General features: G+C 37.1%; 1 protein-coding gene across 1 annotated transcript in view; it reads right to left on the reverse strand.

Moving 5' to 3' along the window:
- Nucleotides 1-10,546: 10,546 nt before the first annotated feature.
- Nucleotides 10,547-16,414, reverse strand: part of LOC146831266 (uncharacterized) — a 241,633-nt gene continuing 235,765 nt past the window's right edge. The window contains exon 7 of the mRNA XM_085603865.1: nucleotides 10,547-10,650. Within this exon, the coding sequence (XP_085459991.1) occupies nucleotides 10,547-10,650 (104 nt within the window). The remainder of the gene's footprint in view (nucleotides 10,651-16,414) is intronic.

A 16,414-nucleotide genomic window follows, 5' to 3' on the forward strand; every position in this document is an offset into this window, starting at 1 on the left:
TGCAAAACTTAGTGATTTAAATACGTATGAGTCTATATTGATTCAATGTGTCCATCCGTTTCAGACTATAGTTGGTATGGAACCCAAAACAGGCAAATTACCTCCTTCAGATTTACAAAGAGGTTTAAAGGGAAGAGTTGTCAATTTGCCATTAGATTTGAAAAAAAATATTGAAACAATTGATGCAGATAGTTTGGAAACTGAACCATTAGTTATTCTGGTTAATGGTGTACCTACAAAGAATTAGAACATTTGGCAGGAGCTGGTGGATGTACGAAAAGTACAAAGAGCAAATTTATATTTGAAAAGACATAATAAATGGTATGAATCAATTTATATGGATGAAGATGAAGAAGTTTTACTATCAGACACAGGAATACCAACTGGGCAAATTGAAAAAGTGGGTAAGTCAAAAGAAGAAGAAATTTATGAACATTTCAGCATACTTCCTCTTCATTCTAAAGAAGTTTTGGGAAACACTATTAATCTCTTTCAGATGAAAAAAGCAAAAGGAACTCCTGTGAGTGTATGGGAGAAGAGCTTGGAAGCTCGTTGTTTTCCCCAGCTGTTTCCTACAGGAAAAGGTGGACGATATGATGAACGTCCAGTACAGATTCCTGCTTCTGAGTATTGGACTACAAGATTATATGCAGAAGATCCAAGATTTCGTCAAAGTATTCCTTATTTGTTCCATCTTTTATTTGAAAGTGACTTATCTGCACTATCTTATGCAGTAAATCACATTTTGAAAACTGGAGTACATCTACATAATTTGTCTGCAAAGGATTTTCTGAACAAAGTGCCACTGCGAGATGATCATTTGGAATCTCAATTGATTAATCTAATGGCTTGTCAGCGTGGGACTAATGAATATTGGTACCGACGCCATGGAGAATTGAAATGTATGTTACGGAATTTAGGAACTCATACATGGTTCCTTACCCTAAGCTGTGCAGAGTACGCTTGGGATGATTTACTGGATTTTCTTCGAGAGGCAAATTCAAATATTGAAAACATCCAAAACAAGACAGAAGGAGAATTGTGCTCATTGGATCCGGTTAATGTTTGCAGATATTTCAATCATAGATTTGAGGCTATGATGTCCTTCATCTGCAATAAAAAAAATCCACCTCTTGGAGAAGTTGTGGATTTCTTTTGGAGAAAAGAGTACCAAGCAAGAGGTACTCCTCATATTCATATGCTGTTGTGGATCAAGGATGCCCCAAAATTTGGTACAGATTCTGATGATGCAGTTTTATGTTTCATTGAAGAATATGCAACATGTGCTATACCTAAAAGCACAGAAGAAAAAAACTTAAAAGAACAAGTTTTATGTTTCCAAAGTCATCGGTGTGGAAAATACTGTCGACGAAAGTACAAGAGTAAAGATAAATTCTACACAAAATGTCGATTTTGATTTCCACGACCTGTTCTTTCAAAAGGAAGAGTAAACAGTTTTATGTCAGCTGTGCGACATACTATTACAAGAAAATCGTCTAAAAATACATACAACCTAAGAAGAAAAGAAGAGTCAAAATATATAAATGACTACAACCCAGTCATTTTATCCATGTGGAATGCTAACATGGATATCCAGTATGTAGCTGACAATTGTATTGCTGTTGCTCAGTATGTCCCATCTTACATCACTAAATCTGAGAAAATGGAATTGAAAGAAATGTGGGAAGAGATTTCTCACGAGAAGACTGTCAGTAAGAAGCTATACAGTTTCAGTTTAAAGATGTTATCGCATCGAGAAATTGGATCCTACAAATGCTCAGATAGGTTATCATCTGCAAGTCTGTACTCCAAATCCAGAAGAAAAATTTGGGTAAGTTTAGGCCTTGCAGGATTGCGAAATCGGGTACTGAAATCTATTCGAGAAATTGAATATTTAGCAGAGTACGAACCTGAAAGTACAGACATTTTAAGAACAAACATGTTGGACACATATTACCCAAAGAGAAGTCATCATCTTGAGAACATGTGTCTCTATGAAGTGCTGCAGAACTACATTTATAAACGGAATGCCACAGAAGACATCAACAATGGAAAATATAAAGTCATTGGTGAGGAAGGATGTTTGGTAAAACAAACAAAAGGAAGTTTGATTAATCACAGAAAGCTGAGTTGCGACACTACTGACAAGAAGGAATTTTACCACTTAGCACTTTTACAATTGTTTAAACCATGGCACTCAGAGGATGAATTACTTGGACATTTTCAAAGCTATGAAGATTCCTTTAATGCATGCAAAGATACCATCGAATACAGTACTTTCACAACTTATGTACAAATGTTAAATGAAGAAATTGAACAAGAAGCAACAATTGCAGCTGAAGTGGCTAGAGACAGTTCTCAAGACAGTCAAAGCTCTGGGACGCTCAGTCAAGATCCCCTAGGACAACAAATCGTAGAAAATGAAGCTGCAATAGCCATGACTGAAGTGGAAACAGCTATGAATCAAGCTCAGAAAGATTTAATAAACTTACCAAGTTTGGAACAGCAACTGAATGATGAACAACAACAAATTTATGAGGAAGTTACAAAACAAATTGATCATGGATTTCTACATGAAAATAAAGAGTGCTCATGCACATCATTTGAACCAATCAGAATGTATGTGAGTGGACAAGCTGGAACTGGAAAAAGTTTCTTGATTAAAGTAATTAGGAGCTACCTACAGAAAAAAACGGATTCAACTTTGGCTTGTGTTGTTACTGCTCCAACTGGGTTAGCAGCATATAACATAAAAGGAATTACCCTCCATCGTTTGCTAATGTTACCAGTAGAGCATGAGAACAAAATACAGTACCACAAGCTAACAGGAGAAGCATGTTTTGAAGTTGCAAGAGTTTTGAAAAAAATGAAAGTTCTCATTATTGATGAGGTAAGCATGGTATCAAACTTAATGCTTGCCTTTGTGCATTTAAGAATGCAGCAAATTCTAAAGACAAACTATGACGTGCTATTTGGCGGAAAACATGTTATAGTTTTTGGGGATCTACTGCAGCTCACTCCAGTTAAAGGACAACCAGTATTTCAAACACTTACACATGAAGACACTAAAAAGTCATTAGGAAGTATAGGTAATGTGAATATTTGGACATACTTTGAGTATAAAGAACTCATTACCAATATGCGTCAAGCAAATGATGATGATTATGCAAGTATTCTCAAAGATATCAGAACTGGATTACTCACAGAACATGGCCGAAAAGCTTTACAGAGTCGATTGCTATGTAATTTGTTCCCAACAGAACGAATTGTTCCAGAAAAAATATACAAGAAAATTGCCAGAAAAAATACTGTAATCTGCTTAATGCCAACACTACATGAATGCTCTATATTCAATCAAGAACTTTTGAAATTGGAAAATGAAGAGATTGTAAAACTGGAAGCTGTGGATAAAATACAGCATGAAGGAATAACTATTATATTGACAAGCAAATTGACAACTAAATTGGATTCTCTAGAGAAAAACATATTGAAAACAGCTGGTTTAGAAAAAAATCTTTATGTATGTATGAACTGTCGAGTAATTTTAAGACGTAATTTGGATGTAGAAAAAGGTTTAGTGAATGGAGCTATGGGTAAAGTTGTGGGTTTTGTAAATTACCAGAAAAAAGATGGAATTGAATTTTTAAAACTAAAATTTGATTAGATTGAAGAGGTTAAAGACATTTGTCGTTGTTCAGTTCGTTTCTTGCTTGTGAAAGCCTTATATGTACGTAGGAAGCAGTTTCCGTTTTCTCTAGCATATGCTGTAACTATTCACAAATCTCAAGGATTAACTGTAGATAGTGCTTTTGTAAACATTGGATCTAGTGTGTTTAAAGAAGGTATGGCATATGTTGCTTTGTCACGCGTGAAAAAAATATCTGGTTTATTCATGATAGCCTTTGATGAGTCAAAAGTTAGTGCTGATGCAAACTGTGTAAAGGAGTATAATAGATTAAGAAGAAGCTATGCTCCTCATTTAGGTCAGTATCCTGTGTTTGAAAAATGTGTTGTTTGTCGGAAAAGGAGAATTGAGAATATCTGTAATCAGGATGTAGAGAAGAGTAAAGAAATAGAAACTGGTGTGATTGCAAGCAAAAAGAAAAAGGACAATGCTGAAGAGGTTGTTGGTTGTCATTTTGAAAATAGCTCTGGTGTCAACTGCTATGCTAATGTAGTGCTGAATGTTGTGTTTTATCTGGAAAGTTTCAAAGAGCAGATAATACTAAATCATGAAAAAAGATTCTGTTGTCTGTTGAGTTTCCTTTATGACAAGCTGAGTAATGATAAAACTACAATAGAAAGTGCTTCTGATGTTAGAAATCTTTTAGATGTATGTTCTGGATGTACACAGTTTACTCAAAATGTCCAGCAAGATGCACAGGAATTCTTAATGTATATCTTTATGGTACTGGAAAATGAAGGGGTAGAAATAGAAAATATGTTTGGTCTCTCTTATAAATGGGAACATAGTTGTGAAAACTGTTTGAACACTTGCAGCTCTAATGTTGATTCTGAAAGGTTCATATATTTAACATTACCAGAGAGTAAATCAGTGACTTTTAGTAAATTAGTTAAAGATGCAAATCATAACATGGAATGTTCTCAATGTAAATCAGACATGTTATCAACGTTATTTTTAAGTAAATATGGACAGTCTGTAATTTTAATGATGCAACGTTGTAGAGCTGATGGAACAAAATTGGACACTTTAATACATTTTTTTACAGCAAATCAATTATCAATATCTGGAAAAACTTTTGTTGCAGTTGCAATAATTGTCCATGAAGGACCTTCTATAACTTCTGGTCATTACACAGTTTATCTAAAATGTGAAAAAGGCTGGACACTGTAATGATTCTCAATTGATTTACAAGCAACGTTTGCCTGCAGAATTGCCAAATTCCTATTTAATTTTTCTAAAACCAAAATTTTAGATACAAATTGCAGCATCTGAAAAAATCATTATTTTGATTTTATTGGATTACCATTGGTTATTTCATCAAAAAAGAGTTTAAAAATTACCATTTGGCCTCATGGAAAGGTAAAAATTTCTATTGTGGACTTCTTTGACAGATAATATTTTGGTGTATATGCTTAAGCAACAAGAGTTACAGACGTTATTTATTGCAAATAGTTATTGTTGTTAGAAGATATTTTTAATATATATGTTACATTTCTATCAAGGTATGTTTTACTGAGAAGAGATTCAGGGCTTTTTTTAAACAATCTTCCAGATTGTTAATTTTTTTGCCTGCTGTTAAGTGATGAATGCAATTGATTTCACAATTTGCAGTGAAATTCAATATATTCTGAAAACAGCAAAAAAAGGGCTAAAAATTACTTTGTTAAATATGGAAATATGTGTACTGTATTCTGAAATGTATTGTTAAATATTAATACTTTTTTCTTTTTTTCAGATCGAGAAAGAGAATTTAGGAAATGTAATCCTTTTTTCTGGCAATTAAAAAAAAACATTTTTTTATTATTAAGTTATTTTGTTGGTCAGGTAAGTTTGAAATATTTGTATTTCTCACCCCTTCACTTGTATGCTCCCTTTTCTTCACTTCTCCTCACTCTGCTTTTCTCATTCCCCTTCCCTCTGTCTTCTTCCTTTACTGCTCTTTTGTAACTCCCTCACTCCTTCTCTACTACTCCCCTAGGTTAAATGACTCCATCACTACTTTTTCAAGCATGTATCTCTCCCTGTTTGCATGTGTCTCAGTCATTCTAACTGCCTTTCTGCTTCTTAGTTCCTTGCTCTCTGTCTCTGTTTGTGTCTCTCTCCCTTTGTCTGTCTTAGCCTTAATTTCCTTCACATCTCTGGGGCAGATTTATAAGCCCCCTGCGCCATCACTACGTAACTTTCCATGACGTACTGCTGGCGCAGGGGGCTCCTCCATATTTACAAGGAGAGGAAAAAGCCAGTCTGTGTGACTTTTCCTCTCCACATAAATACAGCCACTTCACATGCAGCACTGTGTGTTGAAGGGGCGTTCCATGGGTGTTGTTTTGGGTGTTCCCACGCAACACCCATAGAACTAGACACATCTCCAGATTTACGAGAAATTGTAACTCTGGAGATGCGTGTGAATGCTACGCCACACTACAGGTGGTGTAGTGAGGCACAACGAGGAGAAATGTTTTTATTTCTCCTCGTTTTTTCATCTTTTAGTGTGTCCTCCATTGTACAGCACGCATTGAAAGAGGAAAAAGCCTCTTGTGATTGTTTTTGTGCAGGAAGGTGTCCCTTCCTGCAAAAGAACAATCTCCCCATCATGCAGGCATCCTTGTACCATGGTGAAAGGGAGCCTGCGCTGGCGCATGGCTGCAGTTTGTAGGCCTGCGCAGGGGAAGCATAGAGATGCGCCAAAAAAATCGTATAAAAAATAGAATTTAAAAAAAAAGTTTAAGTGTTTGGATGTTGGTTGGCTCTAAAAAGAGCCATTGTGTTAATTGAGTGTTTTTTGGTACCTATAAGTAAGTATTGATCCAGTGTCTAAAGATCTAGAGGAAGACTCTGTTCCCTTCATCTGTGAAATATACTCTTGCACTTTGGATTAGAAACATTATGTAGTGAACTTCTGACGTCTCTGCACACACAACTGTTACATGATCTAAAATGCTATGATAGCAGGCAGAAGTCATGCTGGGTGTAGAAATCATTTTGAAAGGGTTGAAATACGCAAAAAAAAAGAAATGTGTGTTTGCGTTTATAAAAAAGGTGGAGAACGTGAAAAGGGAGTAGGATACAGAGTTCCTGATCCCCTACCTTTTGGCAGGACGTCCCTGAAGGACCATGATGGGTGAAAAAAACATTTTTTTTTACAAAAAAACACAAGGGTTGCGCGCACGGTGCGCGCACGGCGGGGGGAAAAACATAAAATGATTTTTAAAAAAATAAATAAATTTTAGATGTTAGGTGGCTCTAAAAAGAGCCATTGTGTTAATAGAGAGACAGAGGAAGGAAAGAATGGCAACAATTAAAAGGTGCCGCAAGTGTGTTGCTCTATCTTGTTATCTATAAGAGAAATGCAAGTCTCCCCGATAGTAATAAGAGCATAACACCTATTACACCTAATATGCACCCTCTCAAACAGAGGGTGAATGTCCAAAGGAGCAGAAGAAGGTGAAGCTGCCACCGCAGAGGAAGTGCTCGGCTGAGCTGCCGAAGATGTGCTCGGCTGAGCTGCTGCGGATGTGCTCGGATGTGCTGCTGGAGGGGTTTCTCTAGTAGCTCGCGCATAAATCACAGGATGTACATCCCTAACATGCCTGATCATTGTGAAGATGCTAAAAGAGTACTTCTTCTTAGGATCTCCTCTAGATAAGACACGCCCACAAAGAATGCAGGTGACTTTGGGAGCATTTACTTTCTTCTGCCCCTGTGGAAATGTACAAAATTGCCACACAAAAGAATCTTTCTGTTTCCTGTGTCTCTCTCTGAATAGGCTCTCCTGGTCACTCTCAGAAGATGAGTGCTGCTCTGCCATTGTATCCCAAAAACAGTTCAGCTCCTTCTCCTAGGGAATCAGAAGTAATAATGAGGGGAATGGGTGTGGTGTTGGAAGTTTCTGGAAATGAAACAACTTTAAACCAATGAAAAGTGTTGTTTCTTGATCACATGACTTAGCGTGCGCCCACCGAGCGCGCACCGTACGCTTAAGGTGCGCGCACGGTAAAAGCACGCATGCGCGTACGTAAGACGCACGCATGCGCATATGGAGCACACGCGTATGACGCACGCGCAAAAAAACCACGCGCGCATGCACGTAGGGAATTCGCGCGTATGACGCACGGGCGTGTGCGCAAAAGAATACGCGCGCATGAGCAATCGGAGCACGCGCGTACACATCGCAGACGAAGTGCGCATGCGTACGTAAATCACGTACGCATGCGCAAACGGAGCTACGTGCCCGCACCGTACGCATACCCTACCGTGCGCGCACCGTAAGCGTACAGTGCGCGCACGGTGAAAAACTTTTTTTTTTTTTTTTAAACTATGTTTAGAAGTTTGTAGAAGATATCAAATATGCTGTTCAACTATATCTACATATTTTTTTTTTAAAAAGTGAGCCATTCCATATTGCAGGATACAGTAAATCTATAATTATATACATAGGTAGCATATTGTTCAAAAAATAAATAAATAAAATGATAATACATTCATAAATTAGCATCTAAAAAACCTTTGAAATTCACAGAAAAAACCATAGGTTTCACACACGTTATAGTTAGGAATTGGCATTTAAAAAACCTTGCAAATTCACTGAAAAAACCATAGGTTTCACACATGTTATAGTTAGCTGGACATTTCACTCGTACAAAACCATTGAAATTCCCCCATTATAGTTAGTTCAGCTAACTATAACTTGCGCGCCCACAATCCACTGCTGATGACGTCACATATTACATCACTCATGACATGGTCAGTGACATCACTCATGACATCACTGATGACATCTCAAATGACATCACTGATGACATCACTGATGACATCATCCATTGAGTATGTGTTTCTGAACAGTTTTAATATGTTTAATATATATAGGGAAAGGCCTGTTGAAGAATGTGTGGGTGTGCAAGTGTGTGAATGGATGATTTTCTAGGTGCGTAACTGACTCTATAAGTGAGTCATTAAATGTATCTTACTGCAGACTTCCGAATCTCACCCAGAAAACCTTGAAATTCCTAATAACATATTGGTCTCAGATTTAATCACCCAAATGTACAGCTAATTCTTCCCCTATATTCATTCCCTTAGGGGTCTTGGTTTCTAGGTCGATAATATACCTGGATTCAAGTCTACGCAACTTTCTAATCCTGTCCCCACCTCTAATATCGGCGGCAATCTTCTCTAAACCATAATAGCGCAACAGATCCTTGTTACTATTATGTTTTTCAGCATAATGTCTTGCGACTGGATAGGTCTCATCTTTTTTGGCTATCGCCCTCATATGCTCCAATACCCGTATCTTTATAGGGTGTATGGTGCTGCCAATATATATCAATCCGCAAGAACATTCCAAGCAGTATACTACATAAGTAGTATTACATGTGATGAATTTCTTTATGGTTCTAGATATCTTTAAGTTTGCAACTTCATATGTAAGAGTTCTTCTACTTCCTATACAGGCCTTACACCTGCCGCAAGGGTAAAATCTCCTAAGCTCCCTTAGGGTCCCGCTGATGCTTGGTCTAATATAGAAGTGGCTTTGGACTAGACTATTCCTCAATGATCTAGCCTTCCTGAACGTTATTAGAGGGGCGGCTGGAATGCCTGAACCTATCACATTATCAGTTCTGAGTATGTGCCAATTCTTTTTCATGATTCGTCTTAAATCATTGGCTTCATTAGAAAAAGTAGTTATCATCCTGAACATATTGTCTCCTATCTTCATTTTGTTCTCCTTTTCCTCATTCAACAGGAGTGTTTACCTTGGTATGCTGTTAACCCTATTAAGAGTTACTTCTAGGAAATCCCTATTATAACCCCTAATGACAAATCTACTCAGACTGGCCTTGGCTGCCAATTAGAAATCCGAATTCCTTTTGCGGTTACGCTTTAGTCTTAAGAACTCACCATACGGAATACTTCTGACCGGCTCAATGGAGTCAGCTAATGAGCTTATTGCTAGTTTGAATCACAACAAAGTCAATTTAAGTTTAGTGGTGAGGTCAGCTCCAACACGGTAAACTTCTTAGATCTAAAGATAACCATCATTGATAACAAACCAAATGTGTCACTATACCGAAAACCCACAGCAGGGAACTCCTTACTACATGCGGCTAGCAATCATCCAACAAGGCTGGTCAGAAGTATTCCGTATGGTGAGTTCTTAAGACTAAAGCGTAACAGCACAAGGAATTCGGATTTTGAATTGGCAGCCAAGGCCAGTCTGAATAGATTTGTCATTAGGGGTTATAATAGGGATTTCCTAGAAGTAACTCTTAATAGGGTTAACAGCATACCAAGGGAAACACTCCTGTTGAATGAGGAAAAGGAGAACAAACTGAAGATAGGAGACAATAAGTTCAGGATGATAACTACTTTTTCTAATGAAGCCAATGATTTAAGACGAATCATGAAAAAGTATTGGCACATACTCAGAACTGATAATGTGATAGGTTCAGACATTCCAGCCGCCCCTCTAATAACTTTCAGGAAGGCTAGATCATTGAGGGATAGTCTAGTCCAAAGCCACTTCTATATTAGACCAAGCATCAGCGGGACCCTAAGGGAGCTTAGGGGATTTTACCCTTGCGGCAGGTGTAAGGCCTGTATAGGAAGTAGAAGAACTCTTACATATGAAGTTACAAACTTAAAGATATCTAGAACCATAAAGAAATTCATCACATGTAATACTACTTATGTAGTATACTGCTTGGAATGTCCTTGTGGATTGAAATATATTGGCAGCACCATACACCCTATAAAGATATGGGTATTGGACCATATGAGGGCGATAGCCAAAAAAGATGAGACCTATCCAGTCGCAAGGCATTATGCTGAAAAACATAATAGTAACAGGGATCTGTTGCGCTATTATGGTTTAGATATGATTGCCGCCGATATTAGAGGTGGGGACAGGATTAGAAAGTTGCGTAGACTTGAATCCAGGTATATTATCGACCTAGAAACCAAGACCCCTAAGGGAATGAATATAGGGGAAGAATTAGCTGTACATTTGGGTGATTAAATCTGAGACCAATATGTTATTAGGAATTTCAAGGTTTTCTGGGTGAGGTTCGGAAGAAATACATCTTTGATTTCAATTTTAATTTGTGTAGGTTAGTCTTGTAAACATGCCTTGTGATTAATTGATTTGATGGTCCTCTGATGCATGTAATCTAGTAAACATAGAAGGGACTTTGCCGATACACGGCATGATGGTATTACAGACACGCCTTGATCTAGGGAGTATAGGTGATGTATGCGTATGGATGCCGATATACGGCTGAATTGTAATTAACGCAATTTGTTAAATCATGAGAATGTCTTGACCCCATTATACAATATGTCTAATGAAAATCATTGAAAGTATTATATAGTACTTGCATTAGAAGGTCTATTTAGCGTCCGACATTCAGATTTAACCACCTTATGCATGTTCCAATATGGCGCCTGTATTAGAATAGAAATAGTATGGTCCTATGTCAATTTTGATGTTGCTTTGACCTGCATCATGTGACCGGATATTGATGATTTTAAAATGTCGTTGTTTGGCGCTTGATTTTGTAACATTGGAGAAAGGCAGTAGCCGAAACGTGTCATGTTATTTATGGACTGCATGAATTAAAAACTCTGTCAAACTAAAGACCCCTGTGAGTGCTTTTCTGGATCGAGAAAGGGAAGAAGGAATATATATATATATATTTTTTCACCGAAAAAGCCATAGGTTTCAGGGGTGTTATAGTTAGCTGGACATTTCCCTCGTACAAAACCCTAGAAATTCCCCTGTTATAGTTAGTTCAGCTAACTATAACTTGCGCCCCCGCAATGCACTGCTGATGACGTCACATATTACATCACTCATGACATGGTCAGTGACATCACTGATGACATCCCTGATGACATCTCAAATGACATCACTGATGACATCATCCATGTGATAAATTAGTGCATCTTCTCACACCCTAATTTAACCTTTGATACACCGACTCAAAATTTCAGATGGCCATTTTGAAAACCATAGATACTCCAATACCAATAACTACATACCCACTCATTAACTCTTAGGTCTACATACACCTCCACTCACTCACCTGTACAGTCACTCATACTTACAGTCACTCCGTACAAGACTATAATATGCATTTATACACCTATATAGACACTAACACACCGCCAATCATCCATTGAGGTACTGACACACCTAGTCAGTCGTGCAAGAAATTAAACACAGTCCAATTTACTCACCTATACAGTTAAACACACTAAAGATCACTTACTCATAAAAATAGTACCACATTCTTACGCTCCTATACAATCATTGATACAAGCACACACTCATCCATAGAGCCACTCTCATAATCACACACTCTCACATATACCCACTTATATACTCTTACACACATATATACTGCCTTTCACATATGTAGTTAGTCACACATGTACCACTGAGATATACATTCAATCCCTAACACACCCATACATACACTCACCCAACCATACAGTTCATCACAGATGCAGTCTTAAAACCATGCACCCATAGAATCACCCACTCACACATCTATGCATAGGGTCACACACACCCTACCCACAAAAACACTCAGGCACCCATACAGATACTCAGACAACCAATCAATAACCCATATAGACACTTATATAGGTATTCACAAAACCATGCAGCCACTTATACACCTACACACAGACACATACAGACATTCACACAGTTTAGTCACTAGTCTGCAGTAAGATACATTTAATGACTCACTTATAGAGTCAGTTACACACCTAGAAAATCATCCATTCACACACTTGTACACCCACTCATTCTTCCACAGGCCTTTCACTATAAATATATAAAACATATTTCAATTTTACAGAAACACACAGTCACTGGATGACATCATCAGTGATGTCATTTGAGATGTCATCAGTGATGTCATCAGTGATGTCACTGACCATGTCATGAGTGATGTAATATGTGACGTCATCAGCAGTGCATTGCGGGGGCGCAAGTTATAGCTAGCTGAACTAACTATAACAGGGGAATTTCTAGGGTTTTGTACGAGGGAAATGTCCAGCTAAATATAACACCCCTGAAACCTATGGTTTTTTCAGTGAATTTCTAAGGTTTTTTAAATGCCAATTCCTAACTATAACGCCCCTGAAACCTTTGGTTTTTTCAGTGAATTTCAAAGGTTTTTTAAATGCCAACTCCTAACTATAACGTGCATGAAACCTATGATTTTTTCAGTGAATTTCAAAGGTTTTTTAAATGCTAATTCCTATCTTTAACTTATCTCTGAAGATATCATGGTTAATGATTTTGATTGGATTTCTATATTTTTCAAATTCAGTGTGTCAATTTCATTAATTATGTTTTTTTTAAAATACTTTCTTATCACCATTTTTTAAACTTATTTTTTCAATTAATTCTTTTAAAAATTAAAAAATATTATTTGAATTTAATGGGGGTTTCAAACATTTTTTTTATATTTTTCAAAATATTTTTTTAACTATATGGTCAAAACTTTATTTTATAGTTTTTTTCCCATGTTTTTGGATCCGTGCACCCTAAGCGCACCGTTCTCGATCCCTACGCGTTAGCATCCACGCATGGTATGCGTCAGGTACGTGTTTAGTGTGCGATCGCAATGCGACCGGTATGCAACATCCAGCCTATACGCGACACATTCGATGTACGTAACGCGACGTTTACGCGCTTCCGCGATGCGTCATCTGTGTCTATGACGCGGTAGGTGGGCGGATCCCGCGAAATATTTAACATTTAAAAAAACATATATATGTATTTCATGTGAATATTAATTGAATACAAACTCTAAACTAGTCTTAAAACGAATATATTTTTACATCTAATCCTAAAAATTATTTTAATTCAATTTCGCGGTTGCGCGCTGGGTGCGTGCTGCGTAAGCGCAGGGTGCGCGGATCCGATGTGACCTGCAAAAAAAGAGATTTGATTGGTTCATTACACTTCCTGTTCTAACTATTGAAAGACCCCACCCAATTCAATCATTCTTCTTTGACCTTCTTTGGAGGAGCATCTCTTTGCAGAGAAGAAGATTTTTTAGACTAAGTTTACACTTAGCTCTAACTTTTTTCAACTAAAAATGGCTTCAGGGCAGCAGGCATAACCTGCATCTCCTCATACATCTGAGGATGAATTTTTGGAGGACGCACCACCCAAAGAACGTTTTTCTTCAGTGGTGTGGAAATGTTTTACTTTTCCCTAGGGGCAGAATAAGACTAATGCCACCTTGGTAACATGCAAGATTTGCAAAAGAGTGCTGTCGCGAGGGGATCCTAACAAGAAATACTTGTGTGGCACGGCAAGTATGATGAAGCACCTGAGGACCCTTCATCCGAACAATCTTGCATGAGAAGAGTGCCGACGGATGAGAAACACTCCTGCTCCTGTGCCTTCCACCTCATCGCAGCCAAGCACTTCAAGAGTGCATCCATCAGCCCAAAACTTGGACATCCGTCCTCAATTTCAATATTTAAAAGTACTCTGCACTAAGTACAATGCGACTTTGTGCTATGGTGAGCAGTCGATCGACCTGATCTGCCGCCGGCAAGAAAGTCACATTTGCTAGGTTTTTTTTTGTTTTTTTTGTTGTTCCCTGAAGTTCATTGTTTGGTTCCTCCTGTTTTTTTTTTCCAGAAAAACCCAAAAAAATCACAAAATTGTTAGAAAAACCAAACAAAAAATATAAAAGAAGAAAGAAGAAAAAAAAAGTTCTTGTAAGAACTAACTTTCCTGGTTTAAGAAAAGAGCTAAATTTCTTTGTAGTGTGTGAAAGTTTAGCTGAATGTATGTGTAGTACGTAATTGAGTGAATGAATGCATTAGTAGCGTATGGTGAATGTATAAGTGCAGAACTATGAGGAAGTGCTGCAGCATCACACAGTAACCTCTTTAACTACAGTGTGCTGTAGTACTTCCGAAGCACAGGGATGCAACATATGTACATAAATATGTTGCAAATCTATGCTTCTCTCTGCACGGCTGCTTAAACTGCAGCCATGTGGTGACATTAGGCACCCTTGCACCATAGTGCAAGGATATCTGTGTCATGTGCTGTTTGTTTTTCTGCAGGAAGACACACCTTCCTGCACAAAAACAATGAGAAAATGCATGTTTCTCCTTCAATGTATGCTGAACATTTTAGCATGCATTGAAGATATACAAATGTGGAGAAATAAAAATAATTGTCCTTATTGTACTTTCCTACACCAATTTTAGAATGGTGCAGCATTCACACACATATCGAGATTTATGATTTCTGATAAATCTAGACATGTGTCTTGTTCTATGAGTATTCAGTGCAATCATGCACAACAACACTTATAGAACACCCTTTCAACGCAAAGTGTTGTGCATAATGAGGTTGTATTTACATGGAGTAGAAAAAGTACACAGAGTGCCTTTTCCTGTCTTTGTAAATATAAAAGACTGTCTTGCACAATAACTATGTTACAAAAAGTGACATATTTCCGGTTTTAAAATTCCTTGCGAATGATAGAAGGTAAGCACAGAGTTTTGTCTGCAAAGATGCTCAAAGAAGAATGATTGAAATGATTGCGGTCCTTCAATAGGTACAATGGGAAATATTATGAACCCCTCAAATCTCTTTTTTGCAGGACACATGATATCTGATTATGGTCAGATTTCAAAACTACATAGGTATAAACAGAGTGTTTTTAGAAACGTGTTTCAACTTTGTAGCTTCTTGCAGACCTCGTCATTCTGCATATTGAGACTTAGTTAAACTTACCTTCACAATAATAGGAATAAAAAATGGTATACATTTTTTTCATATTTTCATTGCAATCTAGATTCATATAAATTGCTTGTTTTAAAATTTGGATCTGTGAAAGAAAAGAAAAAAAAATTACAACATGTAATAATACATTTTTTACAACACAGCATAATTTCCACAAAGTAATTTGTTTGCCTTTTTTGCTGTTCTCAGAATATATTGAATTTCACTAGAAATAGTGATTTCAATCGTACTCATCACTTAACAGCGGGCAAAAAAAAACAATCAGAAAGATTGTTAAAAAAACAACAACATACTATTCTCAGTAAAATACCAGAAAATACAAATCACACATATATGAAATGCTTACAGATTACAAAATTTTATAACTTGAACTTATAAAAACTGTAAGTGTTGCCGCATTAAAATAATCACCAAATGAATGACCACCAAAAAGTCCATAATTAAAAAATATACCTTTGCTTGAGGCCAAATGGTATTTTTGCACTTCTTCTTTATGTGAATTGTGCAATGGTAGTCCTATTAAATTATAATAATAAAATACTCAGAGAGTGAATTATCTTCCTAAAACTTTGGCTTTAAAAATATTAGGTAGGAATTTGGTAATTCACTAGGCAAACGTTGTTTGAAAACCAACTGGGCATCATTACAAAGTGTCCAGCCTTTGTCACATTTTAGATAGGCAGTGTAATGTCCAGATGTGGTGGAAGGACCATCATGGAAAATTATTGCAATTGCTACAAAAGTCCTTCCTGATATTGATAGTTGTGCTGCTACACATTGCTTTATTAAAGTATCCAATTTTCTTCCGTCAGCTGTACAACGTTGCATCATTAAAATGATGTATTTTCCATATTTTGTTAAGAATAATGTGGATAACATTTCTGATTTACATTGGCTACACTCCATGTTTTGAATTGCACCCTTAACTAATTTATTGA

Source organism: Triturus cristatus, chromosome 5_1 (assembly GCF_964204655.1).
Source record: "Triturus cristatus chromosome 5_1, aTriCri1.1, whole genome shotgun sequence".
Classification (NCBI taxonomy): domain Eukaryota; kingdom Metazoa; phylum Chordata; class Amphibia; order Caudata; family Salamandridae; genus Triturus; species Triturus cristatus.